Consider the following 23,798-nt stretch of genomic DNA (forward strand, 5'->3'; position numbering starts at 1 on the left):
CAGGAAAAATTTATATATATATATATATGTATATATATATATATGTGTATATATATATATACACATATATATATATATATTTTAAAGTTTGTACTTTAAAAAGTGTTTTATTTTTGCAATAATGCCTTTATTAACTTCCATGATCATGTTGGGTGGTCTTTGCCCATACTGTGAAGCCATGGTCACGACAGACTGTAATTATGCCTCTCGTATTATTAACTGACACACATTTTTCAGGATGTTGGGTCTTCTGCCAAGTGTTCATCTGGCAAGGCTCCTTGCTCTATCACGGCCGGCCGGACCCACTTCACCTGGAAATTCCTTCTGATTTGGGAGTACATTTCTTTTTCTGTATTTGAGATACCATTGACATATGTTACCACTGCGTACCTTGAAAGTGTACAGTGTGTTGAATTGATACATTTATATCGTCAATATGATTTCTACTGTAGCATTAGCTAACGCCTCCATCATAGCACATGACTGTTATTTCTTTTATGAATACATTGTTTTGAAGGTATTCTACCGCCGGAAAATTATTTTCTCTCAGTGATTTTATTTTTTTTAGAGCTCTATTTATTGTTAACCAGTGAAAGAAAAGGTTAAGAAAAAAAAAAATGTACCCGTGATTCCAATATTTGAAAAAGAACCTTAATGAGCTATAATTCACATACAATTCACCCATTAAAGGGGTAAAACGGAGTGGCTTTGAGTACATTCATGGAGTTGTGCCACTGACACCACAATGGATTTTTGAACACTTGCATCATCTTCTCCAAGATGTGCCTCTTAGTACCTGTACCTCGTAGTTCTGACCCCCTCATCCCCTCCAGCTCTGGGCAACACTAATTTACTTTGTCTCCATTGATTTGCCTGTTGCAGACATTTCATACAAATGGAATCCTACAATATGTGGTTCCTTGTTACTGACTTCTTTAACTTAGCACAATGATTTCAGACTTCATGTTGTGGCGCCTCTCATATCTGTCTTTTTATTAAAGACTAACAAATATGTACCAAGAGCTAGCATTGTTCCTTTTATTGGGTGGATGTCTTGGATAGTCCATTCAAGGGGAATCACTCAGTCTAACCAGATGAAGCCTCATATCCTTGGTGTATTGATGGAAAATATGGCAGCATATATGGAGGCTGTATTTCTGGATCACACCATGTTGGTTTGAGCCAATGAGACAAAACCAGGAACCCTGGCTGAATTTTTGCGGGTGGTTCCAGTAGAGCTGCAGGTGACCTATCTTGCTTCCAGTAGTGCAGTGAGACAAAAGGCCTTTATCTCCTTTTATTACCAAATAGTATTCTGTCGTACGGATATAGCACATTGAATTTCTCGGTTCATCAGTTGATGGACATTTGCGTTGTTTCCACTTTTTGGCTATTATAGAATGCGTTGGCGTACAAGCTTTCTGTGGACATGGATTTTAATTTCTTTTTTTTTAAGTTTCTTTTTACTTATTTTGGGGGGCGGGTGGGGGAGGGGCAGAGAGAGAGGGAGAGAGAGAATCCCAAGCAGGCTCTGTGCTGTCAGCCCAGGAACCCGACTTGAGGCTTGATCTCACAAACCGTGAGATTATGACCCAAGCTGAAATCAAGCGTTGGAGGCTTAGCCGACTGAGCCACCCAGGTGCCCCTGATTTCTTTTCATTATATTTCTAGGTGTGGAATTGTTGGGTCCTATGGTAACTCTATTTAGCCATTTGAGGAACTGCCAGATTGTTTTCTAAAGCAGCTGTACCATTTTGTATTTATACTTGGGGAGTGTGTGAGAGTTCCCGTTTCTCCACGTTCTAGTACTTGCTATTATCTGACTTACTGATTATAGCCATTTTAGTAGGTGTGAAGTGCTGTTTCGGTGTGGTTTTCATTTGCATTTCCCTTACGGGGAATGATGTTAATTATCGTCTCATGTGCTTATTGGTCATTTGTATGACCTCTTCAGAGAAATGTCTATTCAGATCTTTTACCCATTTTTTAAAATAAAGTTATTTTATTTTATTTTATTATTTTTGAGAGAGAGAGAGAGCACACATGAGGGAGGGGCAGGGAGAGAGAGAGGGACAGAGGAATCGAAGCAGGCTCTGTGCTCACAGCAGACAGCCTGATGCGGGGCTTGAACTCAACGAACCGTGAGACCGTGGCCTGAGCCAAAGTCAGACACTTAACCGACTAAACCACCCGGGTGCCCCTACCCATTTATAAATTGTTATTTTTCTTTTTATTGAGGTATGAGTGCTTTATATATTTGACATGCAAGTCCCTTGTTAGAACTACTGTTTGCAAAAAAAAAAATTTCCCATGGTGTTGATGTTGTTCATTGCTGCTGTTTAGAAATACAACTGATCTTGTACCTTGCAACCTTGCTAACCTCACTTATTAGTTTTAATAGGTTTTTAGTGGATTCCTTAGTGAGGATTTTCTGTATATGAGGTTATATCATCTGCAAATAGAGACCGTTTTCTTTCTTTCCAATCTGGATGCCTTTTATTTCATTTTCTTGTCTTAATGCTCTGGCTAGAGCCTTTAATACATTGCTAGATACAAATGGTGAGAATGGACATCCTTACCTTGTTCCTGTGAATTTACAAGGCCTGCAAGACAGTCTGCAAAAATGAAAATGTTGGGACTATAAGTGTAAGTTTTAAGTAGCATAGCATGCATTAAAATTGGTACATCTTAGTATATATAATAAGTGTATTTCATGAACACGTACTGTTCTCTGAGGGCAGATGTTATTATGATTGTTGAGTTAAAATCTGTCTTTGTCACCTAAAATAATTGTATAATTAGTCTGGGGTATTTCTGTCTGCAGGCTGTTTTAGGACTTAAACTTTGTATGTTTTACATCTTGTCCTTACAATGGTCCTGGAGTACAGTTATGACCTTCAGTATCACAGGTAGGGAAACTGACTCACAGTAACTAAATTTTGTACCACCAGTGAGTACCAGAGCTAGAATTGAAACCCAGATCTGATTTTAAAACTCCTATTCTTCCATTCTTCCAGTGCTGCTTTTCAAGCTTATGGCAAAACCTTTCCCCTTTAGAAAATCCTAGGGGTGCCTAGGTGGCTCAGTTGGTTGAGTGTCTGACTTCGGCTCAGGTAATGATCTCACACTCCGTGAGTTTGAGCCCCACGTTGGGCTCCATGCTGACAGCTCAGAGCCTGGAGCCTGCTTCAGATTTTGTGTCTCCCTCTCTCTCTGCCCCTCCCCCACTCACACTCCATCTCTCTCTCTCTCTCTCTCTCTCAAAGATAAATAAACATTAAAAAAAAGAAAATTCTACAGCAATAAGCATTGTGTAGGGGTCATTTAGAATAAAATATATTCAAAGCACCAAAAAAATGTATGTCATAATTTTGGCTTTTCAAAATCACTTTTTATTCCATTTGGTAGAGGGTTTTTTTTTCATACAAATATTTGCAACAATTTTGAATTCCCCAAAACCATACATAGACGATAAATACCATGCTATTAAAGTATTAAATTTGTACAAAAATACTTTACAGCTTAATACTTGTTTGTTACAAATAAAAATACATATTTAAGTGACTCATGATCTTTTTTTTTCTTTTTTTTTCTTAACATGATTCTGCTTTATACTTTCTTGCCCTGGCGGGTTGTGACATATGATTGAAATAATATATTTCTTTGCACAAAAAGAAAGGTGAACTTTTTCCTTAAACAAAGGACACAGTGTTCAAATGCTTTACCTAAGCAGTCGTTTGAATTATTGACCAAAATGAAGATGTTTGCAAAATAATCATTTCAATATGGAGATTCTACAATCCATATACAGATCTATCTTTTTTTCAATATTCACCAAATAACAGTTATTAGTGTAACTATTCAAAATATCTGAACGAATGAGAACAGTTGCTGACAAACATTAAAAGCAACTGTCACAATTTATTGCTTTGAGGGATGGTAATAATTGGCAATGCATTTTGTGAAAGATGTATTTACAATTTCGAGAAGTGGCATGGCTCAGAACAAAAGATAGTCCAGTGTCATTTTAAAGTACGTGTCCTGTACACCCCTCTATAAACAGTTTTCCAAACATGTCAAGCAAGATGAGTTTGATTTGCCTATCATTAAGATAAACCTCATTGTAATAGACTCTTCATTCTCTCTTAAGTTCTTAGTCCTGAATTTTAAAAATAAGATAACTCATTCTCAGTGTTCCTAAGCACTCTAATTCATTATCAGAGATTTGCAGCTATTAAAAATGTGTCCTTAAAAAAAAACAAAAACAAAAACAAAAAAACAGGTCACAAGACATATCCTGTTTGTTAGTTTGTTGCATAGGGAATAGCATACATCTTAGTTAAGATCATTCCTATATTGGGGCAAAACATTTACCACCACCTATTATGGTCTCCTACGTGCATCATCGCTGAAACGTTTTAAGAGAACTTTAATGTTACACCTGTACCCCTCCCATGGCAGCAGTCCCCGGCCACATCTCAAACTCAAGTTCCCCTAGGAGAGCCAGCTTTGTGGAAAGACTTGGTCAAGTTCTTAACATTAACGACTTCACGGTAAGAAAACTGATTTCAAAGTGAATTAAGGAAATTGTCATAGAGAACAGTTTTGAACAGACATTTCTCTTTTTAAAAAGTGATTGGAAGATGACCTTGTAAAAAATTTCCTCTGATGTTAACTGGGGGGAGGGGTAGCCTGTCTGCTTTGCTTTTTCTCTACCATTGGGCTCAGCAGGGAATTGGCTGCCATATACCATAGTGGTCACCAAGAAAGAAACCTCTTCAACTTGAAAGGGGAAGTGAACATGAGCCATGAGAGAGATTTAAAAGACCCCTGTGCTTGCGGTTAATGCCACGTGATTATCTGTGCTTTAAATGCCACAGAAATCTGAAAGGGATATTTTAGCACCATGTAGATATTGTCTTTTGTCCTGCTTTATAAAAAGCGTTGCTATAATGTGTTAGTGGGTTCTCGTATCTCCAAATTACTACCATGACTAGGCTGTTGGAAAAAAGCGCTGTTCTGTTCACTCCATTCTCCTCCTGGTAGAGTCTGTTCTATAGACTTCTGTGAGGCCAGTGGGTTTCTACTAATAACCAAGTCCAGCTTATTACCAGATTCTGCTATGAGGGGCACAACAAGACAGCAGTCAAAGTCTCTCGTTCGGACGTGATTAACCTGAAAAATCAAGAAGAGCCACTTTGAATTATTGTCATAGTCTGAGATAATTCTCAAAACCCAGAGTAACACTTGCCATGTTAACAGGTGTCTGCTGATGCTTAAGTGAGCCCTGTATGCAGAGAGGTCTATCCTTTCTCTGACCACCCTAGAAGGTGGTCATTGGCTGACTTACTCGTTGCTATTAAATTGTAAGGCCCTTGAGAGCTTGGAACAGGGACATGTCCCAACATCCCCACGCTGAGCAGATTGCCTCGCACATGGCATGTGGTCCTAGTGCCGAACATTATCCCTATAATTTCCAGATGAGGTAGGTGAGGCACAGAGTGGTTCAGAGATTTGCCTTAGATCAGCACTTGGTAAGCGGTCCAGATAGGATGTGATCCCAGGCAGTCTGGCTGACCCCAGAGCTGTGTTCTTGGCCGTGATGTTGAACTACCTCTCAGAAGTGAGCCCATCCCCTCCTCAGCTTTTGCATGTACTCATCTTCTTTTATTTCTCCTTGTTCTTCATCGGCAAGGGTTTCTAAACCATCTACATGCCTGCTTCCACTCTTTGACTTTCCATTCTCAATCTTGTCACATCTGGAACCTGACACAGTGTACAAATGACCCCAACTGTCTAATACAGATACGGTGTTTCCAGGTCTCATCTGCTTTGGCCTTTAGCACTGGCTGTGCCTGACAGCCACACATCCCTAAAACTCTCCTTCCTTGGCTCTCTATGACACCAGTTTGTTTGGATCCATTTTAACTTGATTTCAGTTCTCGCCTACCTTTATTTCTTCCTGTCCTTTACATTAGTTTTTCTTAGGATTCTCTCCTTGATTCTGTTCTCTTTCTTACTATAAGCCCACCAGAGGTCACTTCATCCAAACCCATGCCTTCAGTAACCTAATCTCCTAAATCTGGCTCTGACATCTCTTCGGAGCAACAAGTCCAAACTGCCAGTTGCCTCCCAGACTGCTCTACCCGGAAGTACTGAAGGCATTAAGGTCTCAGGTCAGATAGAGGTATCTGACCCACACCTACCTCGTCTCCTTCCCTGTGGTCTTCCCCTTCCCCATTCTACACCAATCCACGTATGGTATTATTCCGTTGTCTTTCTAAATTAACAAATTATGTCACTTTTCTGCTTAAGAAATTAATATGCTTGAGAGCAAAGTCCAAGAGATTTACCGTGGCGTTCAAGGCCCTTCACAGTCTGAACCCAGTCTACCTTTGTAGCCTCAACTTCCATGAAAGCAGGTACAGTGCAGCCCCAATTTATACATTAGGAAGAGCCACATAGAAGTTAAGTAACCACAGTTATTCTTTCAACAAATATTAGAGTATCTGTGGAAAATAAAAGTGTCCCATCCTGCCAGCATAAGACTAATTGTTCCATTGCTATGGTAACAACGATCGCCAGAACTGGTTTTAAAACCGTAATTGATCAACGACAACTTGCTCTGGTGAACGCGTGTCTGAAGGCCAACCGATCAGTATAGCCTCATGCTTTGAAAGTCAGCTCTTTGGTGCCAGACTCATTCCAGTTAGATACACTTTCAAGACTGATGTCAACCCTCTCTTCTTCCTACAAAATGCTATTCCTAACAAGTGTACGTCAAGTCAGGAATTTGCTTAGCTCACTGAAACTATACATGACCATGATGGTATTCCACTCGGTAAACAAGGTTTGGCTTCTTGCTTTCAGATAATTGTGTGAGATGCTGAGATATCGTGTATTGTATACCGGGATATGGGAGAGTAATGTACCAGCTCTGTTCTCAAGCTGTTTCTAAGCTGCTGGGGAATATACACAGGGAACCAATTTCAATGACTGGTAAATTTTACCAAAGGGAAAGGTTTTTATCCCATACAGGAGGGGCCCCAATCTAGTGTTGAGGCAAAGAAAGATGGGTAGGCATCGGTCAGGTAAGACTTTGGAAAGTTAAATTAGAATTTCACCTGAGGTCTTACCTGTAAGAGTCGGTCATAGGGTTTTAAGCCACCAAGGTCTCCTGGCCCAGCTGGGCGAATGTTTTTGACATATACTCCTTTCTCCAGCAAGCCATCTGCTACGCTGAACCCAAAATCTTCCACATCGGAGCTCTTGTACAAGGTCACCTGCAAAGTGAGAAAATGTGAAGGGGACATTTAGCTTGGCTGGAGACTTTTGTTTTCTTTAAATATTTTTTTTAACGTTTATTTATTTTTGAGACAGAGAGAGAGCATGAACAGGGGAGGGGCAGAGAGAGAGGGAGACACAGAATCTGAAACAGGCTCCAGGCTCTGAGCTGTCAGCACAGAGCCCGACGTGGGCCTCGAACTCACAGAGCGTGAGATCATGACCTGAGCCAAAGTCGGACGCCTACCCGACCAAGCCACCCAGGTGCCCCTGGAGACTTTTGTTTGTGAAACTTCTCGTGCCACAATTGTCTGACAATCTGTCAAACAAATTTACTCAGTAGCATCATAGATTTGTAATGCATTAGGCAGCTCCCCATCCCCCTGCTGCTTTCCCCTTCTCCAAGAACATCCTTGGAATCTGTAAAGTCCCACTCAGAACTGAAAAGGAAGGAGAAGGGAACTACTGGAGAGTCCTGGTCTTTTTGTTGTCGTCGTTGTTGTTAATCACAGTCCTCGGATGGGTCTAGGTGAGCATTTTCCCAGGGCAGGCTGACTTCTCTATTTTCCTGGAGCAGCACCCGGGTGTTGGGGGTAGCCAGTAGCAGCCTTTGCAGCTGCTGGATATCAGGACCAAGCCAAAGGCCTTTCCTTCCTGCCCACCGAGTCCAATGCTGTGCCAGGTAAGCGCTCAGTATATCATTTTCCTTTGAGCAAGCTCCATGGACGCCAATGGTATGGTAGCCCAATCAGAACGTCCATACTGAGAGCAAAAATGAGTTAAAAGACCTGAAAGTTTTCTTGTAACTGACACATTCTGGGGTCCAGCCTGAAGAGCAACCAGGCTTTGGTTTTAGCAACTCCAGGCACTGCCCCTTCTCAGCTAGGGGCCTCACTGGTTCCCTCTGCACCTGCAGCCACCTGTCGGTTAAAGCTTCCCATGATCCTCATGCCTCCCATCTGACCACCTGCAAGAGTTACTCTGAGGTTCATACATTCATCCAGTCATTCATACATTTCACCAAATGTGTACTGAGTCTCTATGATGTTCTAAACATGGTGCTGGGTGCTGGGAAACAGCGGTGAACGAGAGAGGAGGCTGCCTTCCAGAGGCAAGCACATTTATGCGTAACATTTACTGAGCACATGCTGTCCTGGACCCTGCCAGGTGACATACTGAGCACTTTGGGCTCACCTAATGTTTTAAGCTGGCCACTGATACCGCTAAGATTTGCCCGATGCCCTCCATACAAACTGATGCACTCTTCAAGCAGTGATCTGGGCTTTCTGTCTTATGCTAATTATTTTTAAAAAATGTTTTCTTGTCTTTTGTTTTCATGCAAGTAATACATGAATATGTGTCTGTAAAACAGTAGAAAATTCAGAGCTGTACGGGGCAAAAAGTAAAGACGACACAGGTCTATTTTTTATACCCACTTAATTTATTTCAGAGAAATAAATTAATAAGTAAATAAATCTACTTCAGAGCAGTAGAGAATATTGAAAGAACTACAAAAAGTGGTGTTTGTGTTTTTTTACTTCACTGGGCAGAGCGCTAACATATCAAGCTGGCTGAGTCAGTACTATTCACCAGACAGCCCTCATGGTTATTGCCATATCAGAGGTGAGGAAATTCAGTTTTATAGAGGTTAAGTAATTCTCCCAAGGTCACAAAGGTAATGAATAGCAGGACCCTGTCTGTCTGATTCCAGACACTGCATATGCCTTATTTCATAGATTCTAAGATAGGCATATATATATATATATATATATATATATATATAGGCATATATATATATATATATATAGGCATATATATATATATATATATATATATATATAACTTACCTCTCTCTCTCTCTCTCTCTATATATATATATATATATATATATTTAACTCTCTGAAATCAGGTGAGTTTCATAATAGATGGCATCTTACCTCGATCCTATGAATTAAGATATATAAACATTCTACCCCTACCTGGCTCTTTCCTACAAGTACACTGGAAGGATTTTGTTGCAACTTTGCTTTAAGAGAGAGAGAAAAAAAAAATGCGCTTTGAAGTGAGTTCCAGAACGGAAGCATCCACACCTCTCAGGAGCATGTTCCAAATGCAGAATCTCAGCCCCAGCGAACTGGCACCTGCAGATCCCTGGTGATTCCTGTGCACATTAGAATTGCTCCACGTGGTACTCCACACACAAGAGGGGCTATCACATGTTTGGAAAACAATCGAGGGAACCAAAGTTTAATGGAATGATAGCCTTTGCAGGCTCATTCTATCATTGTGTGCATGTGAATGTATGTGTGTGTGTGTGTGTGTGTGTGTGTGTGCGCGTGTGCATGCATGCACCCTACTATGTGCCAGGCACTGTTTTAAGGACTAAGGGCACAGCACTTAAACAATAAAAAAGATACAGCAGTGAGCAAAACATAGCCTTCTTGAGTTTATCACCAGTGAAGATATCTGATTTAATCCTCATAACAATCCTTAGAGATGGGTAAGGGTCTCAGGTTTTTTATTTATTTACTTATCTTTAAATTTTTTAGAGAGAGAGTGCGAGTGGTGGAGGGACCGAGAGAGAGAGAATCCCAAGCAGGCTCCACGTTCAGCATGGAGCCCGACGCAGGGCTCAATCCCATGACCCTGGGATTAAGACCTGAGCCAAAATCAAGAGTTGGATGCTCAACCGACTGAGCCACCCAGATGCCCCAGGAGTCTTAGTTTTAAATGAGGTAGTGTATATGAAGTTTTAAAATCTGAAATGACTTGACTCCCAAGGAAGGATCACTTTCATGGCACTCAGTTAGTTGTACAGGTATAAAAGTAGAAAGACTTACTGCACTATGGAAGGTGTGTGTGTGTGTGTGTGTGTGTGTGTGACTACATGCGTGTGCGTAGCTTAGTAAAATCCAGCCCCCATCTGACGTGCACCCTGATGATGCACAGGGAGAAGTAGGTCTCTACACGAGTGAGAAAGTTCCCTCCAGACCAAAGCTCATTAGGAGGTGAGGAGAAGTCTTTGTTGGTGACCCGGGCTCAGGTGGCCTTGGAGAGAATATGGAAGATTCACCCTCCCCCACGCCCATCAAGCTCACCGAGTGGGGGAAAGAATCTGTTTTTTGTTCACTGATATATCCCAAACCCCTAATACGGTGTCTGCCACATAGTAGGGTTAGTGTTTCGTCAAATAAATGAAAGGACTGGTTCTGACATACGGAGGGGTTGACTATGGAAGCCAGTCAAAACTGGCCAAGAGGTGCTGTGCGCATGAACTAAGAGGCATTTAATCCAAGCCGTCCTCCCCGCTCCCTCTCCCGCCCCAGGGCTCTGCTGGGAATTCTCAAAGCTGCAGCTGCAGGGTGGCTGGGTGGCTAGATGGCTGGGGCCAGGGCAGGATGAAGCTCAATGGCGACACCGTGTGGACGTGAGAGGTGAGACAACCTCTGACGTTGAAGCCAGGCCTGCCCTAAGGGCTAAGGAAGCCCCCCCATTCTTGGGCAGGGCAGGGAGGATGGAGCGTCCTCCAGCAGGAAATACCAGACTTCTTGCTAATAAGAGATGAAGCCTGAGCCTTGAATGAGCAGATTGAAAAGCAAACAGGATGTTACTGACTCTACCATGTCTGTGGAGAAGACCATACAGACGGGGAATTGAATTCAAGCTCAGAGAGTTAGAAACGTGTCCACAGTAAAATAGCGAGCAACACAGAGAAGTAGTTCAAACCCAAGAGGTTCTGACTGCGAAGCTGAGATCTTTTCAAGGTACACTATCTCCTTAGCTAGCGTGTGGTTGTTTAATGAATACTCATTACAAAGAAGAATTTTTAGGCCTCTCTATAATTTTTTTTTTTAATTTACAGTTTATTTATTTTGAGAAAGAGAGAGAAAGTGAACAGAGGAGGGGCAGAAAAAGAGAGGGAGAGAGAGAATCCCAAGCAGGCTCTGCAATGTCAGCGTGGAGCCAGATGTGGGGCTCGAACTCACATGAGTTCGAACTCACACGAAACCGTGAGATCATGACCTGAGCTGAAACCAAGAGCAGGGTGGTTCACAGACCGAGCCACCCAGGGCCCCTAGGCCCCTCTATAATTATGATTGGCCTCAGGCCATGTTCAGGTGAGGTCTGCCCCTTTCCTAAGGTGGGGAGGGGAGTTATTGGAGAACGGTATTAAAAAACTTTTTTAATTCCCAGTTTTGTGGAGATATAATTGACATCCAGCTCTGTATAAGTTAAGGGACTTCGCGTACATATATTGCAAAATCATTACCACCATAAGTTGAGTTAGGAGAAAGCTATTTTTTAACAAAAAAATTTCAGATTCAAGAGTAGAGAGGCTAGAACAATGAATCCTCATAGACTCATCACTCGGATCCTACAACCCTTCAGGGCAGGCCACACTTGCTTCATCCACCCTTCTTTTTCCTTCTTTGGGGGATTATTTTAAGGTGAATGCCAATCCTTAAGTCATTTCACTCCTACATACCTCAGGATGAATCTCGGGGGGGGGGGGGGGGGGGGGAGGACATGATCATTCTTTTTACATAACCTCAAGGTCATTAATTCATTCACAAACTACCCTTATTCCTTGACACACTCCAATACCTAGTCTGTGACAAAATTCCCCTCATTGTCTCAAAAGTGGTTTTTAGAGTCAGTTTGTTCAAATCAGGATCCCAACAAGGTCTACACCGGAATGTAAGGTGTCTTATGTGTCCTCTCATCTGGAACATGCCCCCTGCTGCTCCCTTACTGTGGGAACAGCACCTTTTGTCCTTCAGTGCACTCTTCTAGAGCCCATTTCCCTGTAAATGGAAGTTACCTCGGGATCCTTGATTGGAGTCAGGGTCAGCTTTGTGGGGAAGGGTGTGCTTCCTATGATGTCACGTCATTCAATGTCTACTCGTCCCACTTTCGGGGGCGGGGGGGCGCGTGTCCAGGTGGGGACAGCTTCATTCCTCCACTGTAAGGCTTCCCATCAACCTCTCTTTAAATGTAAATTTTGACCGATGGTGACCACTGTCTGAATCAATTAACTTCATTAGGGGCTTCAGAGTGATGCTCTTTTTCTAATCCTATAATAGCTTCCATATTTGTTAGCTAGAATTCTTTTTCTTTCTTTTTTTTTTTTTTTTTTGAGAGAGAGAAAGACAGTGAGCATGAGCAGGGGAGGGGGAGAGAGGAAGGGAGAGAGAGAGAGAGAGAGAGAGAGAGGTTCTGAAGCAGGCTCTGTGCTGACAGCAGATGGTCCCACGTGGGCTCGAACTCATGAGATCAGGACCTGAACCGAAAGTCAGACGCTTAGCTGACTGAGCTACTCAGGTGCTCCAGCTAGAATTCTTTTGTAAAGAAGTCTCCTTTCATCAGTTAGTGCTGTTTGGTTACCCTGAAGTGCAGCTCGTACCAGAAAGGCTGAATGAATTCTAATGCTTTCATTTTTAGTGTAGGGAATTGGTACACTAAACACTTCCAGTGGTGTCCCAAAAAGGTTTTTTTTTTTTTTTTTTTTTTTTTTTTTTGTGGGGGGGATGACTTCTGGTAAGTAAAGTATCCCTGTGAACCTCTGGGTTTATATATAGATAAATGGATTTCAATTAATTTCATCATTACTCTTTTGGGTGCTCAAACGCTCTCATCTTTGGCTAAGGGGACTCTTTCATGTTGACTTCGATGTCCTTTTGACATGACCCATTTGTTTTGGTAACTTCTTTGTTTTCTGGCTCCAAGATATCATGACTCATCATGAATATTTCCTGTTCCCAATCTGGAATCAGCCACTCCTCCAAGGTGACTTGACTGGAGGAAACATTTTTATATTCTAGCTCCTTTCCTCCCATCCTCATGCTCCTTTATCAGAGGAAGGAAGAGGAGGAATGGGGGCAGAAGGCCAAAGACAAGGAGGAGGAGGAGGAGGAGGAGGACGTGGATGAGAATGAGGAGGAGAAAGCAGATGGCTAATAGGACTGGTGATATTCTGCCATTCTTTGGGCCCTGCTTCTTAGTAGATGATCCTCTTTATTCAAGGTCCCTGCTTCTGTGCCTCTCTTTGGCTTTGTCTGTGCCTTGTCTGTGGGATTTTGTATCCTTTTGCCCCTTTGTTTCTAGTCATGTTCCCACCATGTGACAAGTAGTGCTCCTAGGGAGGGACGTCCCCACGACTCCTAGAGGGCAGTGCATCCTAGTTCTTTCTGCTCCACTTATAGCTTGGTGTGGGTGAGGGTCCTGGAGACCCTGTGCTTCTTGCTGGATGGGTAGTGGGGCATCTGCTCTGCAGGCCCAGCCACACTCTTGAGGTGCACCCAGATGTGAGGGTTGCAAAGCCTATACATGCAATGGACATGGAGAAGCCCACTTCTGTCTTAGGTCTAAGGCATGTTTTCCAACACATGGACCAGTATTCTTGCGTTGGGGGCAGCATTTGGTGTGGCCTAGAATAACAGTGAAGTTCTTCATTGCTCAGTTGGCCTGTGATTCTTGGATGTCAGCTCCATAGCCAGAACCTGGGAGGGGCACCAAATAATGCCAACACCAGTCAGGAGTAATACATTAACCAAAATATTCGAGTTGGATGTCAACCGGAGCAGGTTAACAGATTAGCTCATTAACTTTAAGGTCAGAGTTGTTGGCCAAGAGACTTGGTTTTTCTGAGCCTCAGACTTGATGGAAAACTCTTCAAGATAAGAGGCAAACCAATGGTTTAAAATTGAAACTAATCTGAAAAGAAAAAAGTTGAAACTAATCTGTTTCGCTAGAATGATTACCTAAGTTTAGAGGAAAAGGGATTTTAAGAGCTAACTCTATGGTTCTCATGGAGATAGCCAATACCAAAAATGAAATTATTTTAAAGTGACACAAAGGAGAAGATTCCAGGAATCAATAATTCACAAAAATGGGGAGCACAGCCGGCTGCTCTCAAAGCAGCAACAATAAATTGTGCCACGTAGCTGCCTCCCTCCTGCTGGCATGGAGACTGGTGGTGGTTACTTCTGATCTATTTCCCGTCCAAAAAGAATTCTAAGGATTCCAAGGTTTCAGTCCCCCCACCCCTTTTTTTTTATTTTGCCACAGATGAATTCCTTACGCAGGCACTTTCTTACATAAGATTGCTTTTGAACGCCTAGCAATCTTGTGTAGCAGAATTATTCCCTTCCTGCTAATGAGAACACTGATCTTCAAGAAGTTGATGGACGTACCTGTCCAGTTACAATGCATAAGCTCTGGGATTCAGTACTTGAATATCTGACCTCATTTGCCGTGTTCCTTCCATTAAATCATGATTCCCACCCCCCCCGCCCCCCCCCCCCCCCCCCGCCCCGGACATATAATCTAGCTGGTCAGGCAGCCTTTATCCATTTCCAACCGCCCAACAAGCGAAAGATGAATAATTTATCATGTCTGCTGTATTTCTTTTCATCAGAGCCCCTCCGTGGCTTTCCATGAACATCTGCCTGAACTTCTGCTCCTTGAGCTCTTCATGTTCCCCTCTGGCTCCTGGGAACGAAGTTTTCTTGTGGCGTCTCTATTCTGTGCTGACCCCCAGGATGCAGCCGGGGAACCTGGACTATGAACACCAGGCTACACTTTTCTGTCCTAAAAGGGCCAAAGAGCCTCTTGAAATATAACTCCGGGGGGCACCTGGGTGGCGCAGTCGGTTAAGCGTCCGACTTCAGCCAGGTCACGATCTCGCGGTCTGTGAGTTCGAGCCCCGCGTCAGGCTCTGGGCTGATGGCTCGGAGCCTGGAGCCTGTTTCCGATTCTGTGTCTCCCTCTCTCTCTGCCCCTCCCCCGTTCATGCTCTGTCTCTCTCTGTCCCAAAAATAAATAAAAAACGTTGAAATATAACTCCGGGCCAGAACGTGGTTTTACAAAGCTCAGTTCAATCTTAACTATTCGTCCGCACATGCTGAGATTGTTTCTGATCCTCCCGAGAACAGAAGCTTTAACAGGAGGCAGAAGGGTTCACCACAATTCAACTTGGGCCTTGTTTTTTTATTTCTAAGCAAGTCTATTCACATGTCTGAACAATGTCCTCAAGGCAAAGATTAGAAACCTACTGTTTCTGGTTTCGGTTTTGACACATGTGGAAGTCTTTAAGCGGGCAGAGGCAATTCTCCCCACTTGGGTTTTAAGGGCCATTGTGTCTGCTATCTTGAGCAAGTCAAGCACTTCTGAAGCCCTGGCAGGCTTCCTATCATTCAGCCCCTTGCCTGATGGCCTTAAGGGCCAAATCGACACCTACTTCACAGAGATTGTACTCCTTTGCCCATAAATCACCAGGCAGTTGGGTTTATTCTTGCAGACATTACTGGCGTAGCTCTCTGCCTTTAAACCCGATAATTCAAGTAATGCTGGCTTGGAGGATAATCTTATGACTACTTGTGAGGCTGGAAGAAACAAAGGTATGGCCTCCCGACTGCATTCTTCCAGCCCAGGAGGAAGCGATTTCAGTTTATGCCACTCAGACTGGGCTTCAAGACAAACTGGGTCAGGAAAGACAGCTGCTGCCCCGTCTGGGGATCCTCCTTGGCAGGGGAGAGAAAGGGACAGTTGCTTCAAACACTGCCTCCTGCTGCTTCCTGGCAAGTGTGTGGCACCACAGGCTTGGGAAGTAGGGGCTCGACAACAAGAGATTCCGTAGCTTGGATTCTGGCTCTAAGTATGAGCACGTCAGGGCTGACTTGGCCCTTGGAGAAGGGAGTCCTAACCAAGGAGAGCATCACAGTTTTTAAGATCTGAGATGGATTTATGTGCTGCTTTCCCAGTTCATGTCAGAGCAACTTCACCTCCATCACTTCATGCCACATCAAAGGGAAAAGAGCCAGATCAGTCTCCAAATTCTCTGGGAGATCAGACCAAGCCATGGGCACCTTGGTCACCTGTTGTCATGGGCTCTGTTGTCAGGGTAGGCAGTCAGTTCGGTTCTAACAGGATGCCTGGAGGCCGGCAATGAGAAAGGCCGGCCCAGCTATCCTGTCCTGGCAGGAAGCTGGATCAAACCAGAAAGGCCTAAGATGGCGGGTGTCACGACAGGAAACCCCTGACCAAGTAAGGAAGAAGAGGCTCGAAATCCTGCATCTCCTCCCCAAGTAATGAGTGTTCCACCTCCTTGTTGACAACTGTCAAGAAAAGACAGAAAACCCAAACCCCAGGGTGCACATCTCTCTCTCTCTTTCTCTCATTTGCCCAATCTCACATCTCAAGAGTATACTTCCACTTTAATAAACGTTCCTGCTTGTGCTGTGTGTGTCCACTATGTTGTGTGTCTATCCTTGAATTCTTTCCCATAAGGGGACTAAGAACCTTCAGCGACATCTTTGGGATGAACTGAGCCGAGGCCCCAGGGCACAGGGTCTCCCCAGTTCACCCAGCAACACTGCCACCAGCCTCTTCCCTTGCTGCCGCCACCACTAAGTTAGTCAGCTGGCAGAGTCTCTGTTCCAGGGTTTTTCTCAGGACAGCCTGGTCCGCACCTGCTCCCTCTGCTCCTGCCTCTGCTTTCTGGCTCCCAGGTCTGCCCTGGCCTGGCTCTTCTCCAGCTGCTGAGCCTTCCCATTTCCCTCTGTAACCTACTGACCTCCAATCTCCTTAAGTCTCTGTGGGCCTCCTCGCTTCAAGGGCCACCCGCATCTCTAGCCGGGAGGCATGCCTTCCGCTCACCCTCTGGGCTTGCGGGAATTCAGGGCCAGGCTCACTGTCATTCAGGAAGTCGGACACTACAAAGTTCCTCAGAACAAGGCGAGAGCTCTTATCTGTCTAAGGCAAAGAAAGAGACGAGCCCCGGGCAAGACCATTGTCGGCGTAATCCTTACTATAGCCAGACAAGTAAGAGGACAGAACACTGGTGAAGGAAGAGGTTCTGCGGGACCTGTCTCCAAGGACCAGGACATCAGGGGAACAGAGTGACCCTCAGAGAGCTACGCCATCCGTAACTGAACATCCTATAGATAATACAATATCTTACAACCTATAAATGAACATATTTGATCACGACAGAGAGACATAGAAACATCAGGAAGAGACGAAGGATCCTCGGCCAGTGTTAGACTTAAGGGAAGCTACTAACGTTGGAGCTATAACATAAAGCACATCGGAGCACTGAGAAGGCCTGGGGGTCATCTGAGTCTGGAAGCCTGCCAGTCTGTTGGACTTAACATTTCTATGGCTCAGAGCTCAGACTCTGCAAAGGCGGATGGTAACTTGCTGGAAAACAGTAAGATGCAGAATGGGCTCTGCCACGTAGGGTTGCAAATGAAAAGATAACCTTAAAGGCTCTGCTTTTCCCCCCCTATAAGTCGCAGGGCGGCTTTAATCCTAACTTGGAAATCTCATTCTAGCGTTATTGCTTCCCCCTCCCACACTGACTGAGACATACAGAAAGTGTCTTTATCCCCCTTTGAAAAAGCTTTGTCGTCCCACTCATCAATGAGTTAAAAAAAAAAAAAAAAACGTTCATTTTTGAGATGAGCCTATCATTTTTATAAAAACTATGTTTTTTATGGGGTGCCTGGGTGGCTCAGTCATTTAAGCATCTGACTCTTGGTTGTGGCTCAGGTCATGATCTCACCTTTTGTGAGTTTGAGCCCCACATCTGAGCTGACAGCGAGAAGCCTGCTTGGGATTCTCTCTTCCTCTCTCTCTGCCCCTCCCCCACTCGTGTGTGCTCTCTCTCTCTTTCTCCAAAATAAATAAACTTAAAAAAAAAAACAAAAACCCAAATGCCTGGGTGGCTCAGTTGGTTAAGCTGACTGCTGCTCAGGTCATGATCTTGTGGTTCATGAGTTCGAGCCCCATGTCGGGCTCTGTGCTGACAGCTCAGAGGCTGGAGCTTGCTTTGGATTCTGTCTCGCTCTCTCTTTGCCCCTCTCCCACTCACCTCTGTCTCTCTCTCTCTCAAAAATAAACATAAAAAAAATTTAAAAATAACCCCAAAATCCTCAAAAAAAAGAATTACATTTTTGACATTTTGAAAAGTATCATAGAATACTTAGACAAAGCTGAGGGAATGATCCCTCTGGAGGACTGTCAGGGCTGAATGCCATTACTCATTGAAAACATACAATGCAACCTCCAACCCTTATTCTACACATCCACGTCCCTCCAACAGTGTTCTGATTATCAGCTGCCCCTGGTTTTACAGGGAGAGAATATGTCTGTCAGACTGAGATAGTGACTAGTAGTAACTAGACACTCATCCATTTGTCTTTGTAAACAGATTCTCATTCTGGTTTACATCTCCTCTCGGGGGCTCTAAGGCAGCGGCTGAATCTTCTTTTCAGGCTGGGACTCTGCGGAGATCTGATTTTCTGGGTTACTGACATTGCATGGCTAAGGCAAGACTCTGAATGATGGTGGCTTCCTCAGGGAAAACACTATCTGTGAAGGCTCCTTTCCTGAGCAGGATCCTGCCCCCTCCTTTGCTAAATGAGAAAACTAAGGTGTAGACAAGTGACATGGCTAATGACTGTCAGACTGTGACCAAACCTCGGTCTGCCTGACGACGAAGTCTGTATTCTCTCTAACAGATCACCCCTTGCCTGGAGAAACAGAAACCGCAGCTAGCAAAGAGGGGTAGACAAAAGCAAAAGGTTTGTCATTTTTAGCTTCTAGTGACTTCCATAGTAAGACAATTCTATACTAGCTATTTGGAGAAGGTCTGCACCTGCCACGAGGACTCACTTCATCTTGAGTACCAACTCCAAATATTTGGTGAAGAAAGAGGCGTGTGTCTGAATAAGATATGTTTTTGCATTTCATATTACCTCCTAGGGCTGAGCCTCTTTTCCTGACTCAGGAAGAATATTGCAAAATCAGCTGCCACTAGGCACTGAAAACGACACTCCTTACAAGGGGAAAAACAGCTTTATCATATCAAGAAAAACAAAGATCCCCTCTGAAAACATTCAGATATACAGAAAACGCAAAGTGAACTTGGGCTGGGAAAAAAGTTGATGGTGGCAAAGGCCGTAAGAAATAAAGAGGTTCCCGACAGATGACTTGAATGTTCCAGGGTCATGCCACCAGCAGCCATAAATAAAAGTAGATGCTGAAAAAGTATTTTTAAAACTTTTCCGTAAGATGATAAATACAAAATAGCTGCATACAATTCAGGAATACAATTTTATTTAAAAACACAAACGACAAGGCAAAGGAAATGTCAATCATGATTAAAAAAAAAAAGTGCAGGGATGGGGCGCCTGAATGGCTCAGTCGCTTAAGTGTCCGACTCTTGGTTTTGGCTCAGGTCACGCTCTCACAGTTCGTGAGTTCGAGCCCCACATCGGGCTCTGTGCTGTGTCAGCGGGGAGCCTGCTTGAAATCCTCTCTCCCTCTCTCTCTGCCCCACCCACTCATGCTCTCCCTCTCTGTCAAAATAAAGAAATGGACTTCCAAAAAATTTTAAAAATTTTAAAAAGTCCAGGGGCGCCTGGCTGGCTCAGTCGGTTAAGCGTCTGACTCTTGATTTTGGTCCAGGTCATGACCTCATGGTTTTGTGAGTTCAAGCCCCTGGCAGCAGGGATCCTGTTTCCAATTCTCTGTCTCCTTTCCTCTCTGCCCCTCCCCACTTCTGCTGTCTCTGTCTCTCTCAAATAAATAGACTTAAAAAAAAAAAAAAAAAGAGCCCAAATGTTCTGAATGTGGGGTAACTTTCTATTTTGCAGAAAAATAATCTTTTTGCTTTCAAGTATGCAAAGAAGTGAAGCTAGAATTTGTCTCAGAAATAGACAATAAGTGGACATAAAGGATATTTAAGCATCAGAAGGGAAAGGGCTATCAATGAACCGTAGCTAAGATCACAGGCTCCTTATCTGCAAAGAGAATCAATCTGTGGTAAGCTATATAGTACAAACCGGAATTCATTTTAAAGATAAAACCCAGAAGGCTAGGGCTAGGGCTGAAGATGAAGCCTCATTTCCCTTTTACCTTGCCACCCAGCTCTTGACAATGATCTCCCTGAAACAGAGAAATCACCTCCAGTAGCAAAACCTTAAGAAGTGATTCTCAATCTTTCTGGTGCAAAAGAACCCACTGAGGAGGTTGCTAAAATGCAGCTTCTTATAGGCTGTACTCCCAGAAAGTGCTGACCGGGTAAGTCTGGGTGGGGTTTAGGAAACTGAACTTTAACAAGCATCCCATGTAATCATGGTAAAGATCATCAGAGACTTTTAGGCCAAACTTTTTAGGCCAAAATTTTTAGGCAAACTTTTGGTTGAGACTCCAATGAATTTCACAATCGGCTTAATATGAGAGTACGTTTGAAAAAAAAATAAAAAACAGAAAATGTTACTGTAAACCGTGCAGTCAAGTTTTGGACTCATTCCTATATGAGCATGGATGTATGCACGTCCTGAATCGTGAAGTCAAATGTATTTCGGATCGTCTCGGCCAACACAGTCTGAGAGGTAGTGGCCTCAGGGGACTTGAGTATTATCTCCCTGTGACCCCTCTCACTGTCCCCCACACCGTACCAAATATCAAATCATCATGTCAGCTCTAATTTCCTCCCCCATTCACACGGCCAACAAAGGAAGTGGGGCTGCATTTCTTATGTTTGTTCTAAATGTCATGAAGGACAACTAGCTTACGGGGCTGAGGAATGAATGTAGACAGCTTGAAGGAAGACTTTGTCAAACCCGGAAGAGATATGTCTATATCGGATGGTGTGAAATGAGAGAAAGCCATATTGACCCTGACCTGAGCTTAGGATTTTCTGGAGGTCTGAAGGAAGAGAAGGAACGACAAGGAGGCCTGGTTGGAAAATCATAGGCAAATAATGGAAAGAAGCTGAAACCCAAGAAATTGGAAGATAAGCCCACGCTGTCTTCTCTCTGTATGAAGGTGACGTTAGTAACCCGCCATGCAGAGTTGGAGCTGTTTTTGCTTTATGTTTTTTCTTCCCAGAAATGAGGATGGATACTTGCTCACTCATCCGTATCCTCTTGACCTAGCTCCTAGCGAACACAGTATCGGTTTGTAGGTGCTGGCTTGGACGAAACCAGAGCTGTAACCCGTCCTCAAGGACGCAGATTTCATCAAGTAGCAAACAGCCACAAGAAAGATGGCGACGGAAAATGACGCCAAGCCCGTTCAGGATGGCGTGCCATGTACCTCGTCCAGCCTCTTCGCTCTCCTCTTTGCCGCCCCTTGGGAACTCCTTTACCAGATCCATTTGGAAAAGTCCAGCAAGGGGGCTCGGGGAACTGAAAGCCAGCCCTCATTCCACTTGTCAAGCTGTGTATCCAGCTTGGGGTTATCTTCAACTTGAAGAAGGAACGTTTTTCTAATTCCACGGCCACCACCCAAAAGAGTGCCTTTTCTCTTTTTTACAAAGGATTAGTACAGGCTGGCAGCCCCCCACTGGGAGGATAACTCAATCCCATCAACAAGTCACTGCGCTTTTTCATGGTGTCAGGCAATCTCGCAGCGTTCAAAGGACACCCCACGTACAACATACAAGCACAGCCACGGGCTGAGCGGCTTTTCTTCTCACGCACTTCAAGACTGGAGAACGCACTTAACAGCAAACACTGGATGGCCTAACGAATAACCGAACTCACTTAAAAAATAAAGGCTACCCGGGCTGTGAGCATACACCGCTCCCAGATTCCCCACGGTCAGCCTGCAGCCTCCCTGGCTACCTTTTCACCTAACTACGTCTTTTTGTGTGCCTTATAATGCCCAGCACACCATCCACTTACGAGAGTCCTATTTTATTTGGGATCAATTCAGACGATGCCCTTATTGCCACCACTGAGGGGAAAAGGTCCATCCGTGTGTGTGATCCTGTGGCCTCCAGGTTCACACACTGCCACACAGATGTTCCAGCGATAGGCCACACACTGCCACTCATCGGGCTGGCAAGCGGATGCTGCCTTTTCAAAAAATAAGATCGATTTTCGGCATCGTCACTTGTTTCAAACCTCAGCGGTAACAACTTGCACACCTCATTCATCGTCATTATCTTTGCTAAATGCTTTCAGTGCAGGAAGGATGGGGAGACAGGTCTTTGCACGGGTGCGCTATCAATAATCTTTTGAGGAAAGTGCTTCGCTCTAGAAGGAAAAATGAGTCTATTTTATACTTGCTATTTCCCTATCCTGTAGATGGGGATAATAAATATCTGCTCAGAAGGGCTATCGTAAGGGCTAAAAATACAGAGTATCGCATATAATAGGAACTCAATACATGTTGGTATCTTTTCCCTTTGGGGCTGGAGGAGGATGGGTTATCACGTAATCTCTTCTCTGCCTGGGCAGGAGAACTTTTGAGAAGAGAAGGCAGGATTCTTAAGACACCTGAGGGAATCAGGTTAGGCTAACTTTTTCTTAGTACAGCTGAATGAGCACAGACTATATAGCTCCTGCTATTTAACCACCATAGGGGACCTTACAGCCTCCTAATGGTGTTTGTCAATTAGCATATCAGGACGTTTGACAGGCAGTGAAGGCTGTGTCTACCAAACAGACGCATCAATTCAGGGTAGCTGGACACACAAGCTAAATTGTGGCATGGGGCTAACCTGGGTCCCCGCCCTAAAATATCCAAAACTTCTCTGCTTTTCTGTACGTCTGCAATTCCTCTTAACGCACAAGGCTCCAAGCCAAGGCTTTGATCACTTCGGGGTATTTCCACTCCCTCCATTTACCACAATCTTTCACATCCCTTTGCACAAGCTTCCTTCCTTCCTTCAACCTCCACCTTCCTGAAGAATCGGCACCTACTTCTAACAAGCCTTGCCTGTCTCTTTCTGTAGTGGGTGAGGGTCCACCCTCTGCCCCCGCCCCCCCCCCCCCCCCAAGGCAGCCTGGTCTTGCCTCTCTCATTGTACTCACCTCACCATCTTCCCCCTGTTTCCCAGACTGTCTCCCCATCAGACCGTGTGCCTGCTGATGATTTGCGTCACACTAGTTAAGTGAATGCATGCGCGGTACATGTATGAAATGAGTGAATGAGTGGGAAATGAATCAACCTGGGGATTGGAGCACCAAGTTCAGAACTCAACTTCCCATTCTATGTCTCTCTTTCATCACATCCTTTGTCAGCTTCAAAGTAAATAGCTCCAAAACGTATAAAATATCTTTTATAGGGTGCTTGGGGAAATGGACGTCTTTAGCGGAAAAAGGGACTGTCTGGCCTGTTAACTCCTCTCAGTCCAACATTTACTTGTTTTTCTGGGTAAGACGAACAACTAATTTCTAGTTAATAGGTTATTGACTGCAGACAGGGTCTTGGTTCTCAAGAAAAGTGGGACAGATTATTATTGTCTATACATCTTTATGTATTAAATAAAAATAAAGCGTTAGTTCTACGAAAGAAAATCAGAGACACCTCCTTACTACTGCTCTCCTTCCCTGGGTTCTGCAAACAGTGTCTCTTACATATGCCTTGCTTAAACTCTGCCAGCAACTCAAATTCAGCTCTGGGTGCCATAGTGGGCTTTCTTCCATGAAGTCAAATGAGGCAACCATCACAGGCTGAGACGGAACATATGAGGCCTTGCCCTGTCCTGACCCAAA

At 44.0% G+C, this 23,798-nt stretch overlaps 1 protein-coding gene across 9 annotated transcripts in view; it reads right to left on the reverse strand.

The window, feature by feature from the left end:
* Nucleotides 1–4,409: 4,409 nt before the first annotated feature.
* The window catches only part of GRIP1 (glutamate receptor interacting protein 1), a 682,479-nt gene continuing 663,090 nt past the window's right edge, over nt 4,410–23,798 (reverse strand). For all 9 annotated transcript variants that reach the window (XM_042947102.1, XM_042947098.1, XM_042947099.1 and 6 more), the window contains 2 exons: nt 7,137–7,283; nt 4,410–5,175 (listed from right to left, as the gene is read on the reverse strand). In XM_042947102.1, the coding sequence (XP_042803036.1) occupies nt 4,948–5,175; nt 7,137–7,283 (375 nt within the window). In that variant the 3' untranslated portion in view covers nt 4,410–4,947. The remainder of the gene's footprint in view (nt 5,176–7,136; nt 7,284–23,798) is intronic.

Source organism: Panthera leo, chromosome B4, assembly GCF_018350215.1.
Source record: "Panthera leo isolate Ple1 chromosome B4, P.leo_Ple1_pat1.1, whole genome shotgun sequence".
NCBI classification, from domain to species: domain Eukaryota; kingdom Metazoa; phylum Chordata; class Mammalia; order Carnivora; family Felidae; genus Panthera; species Panthera leo.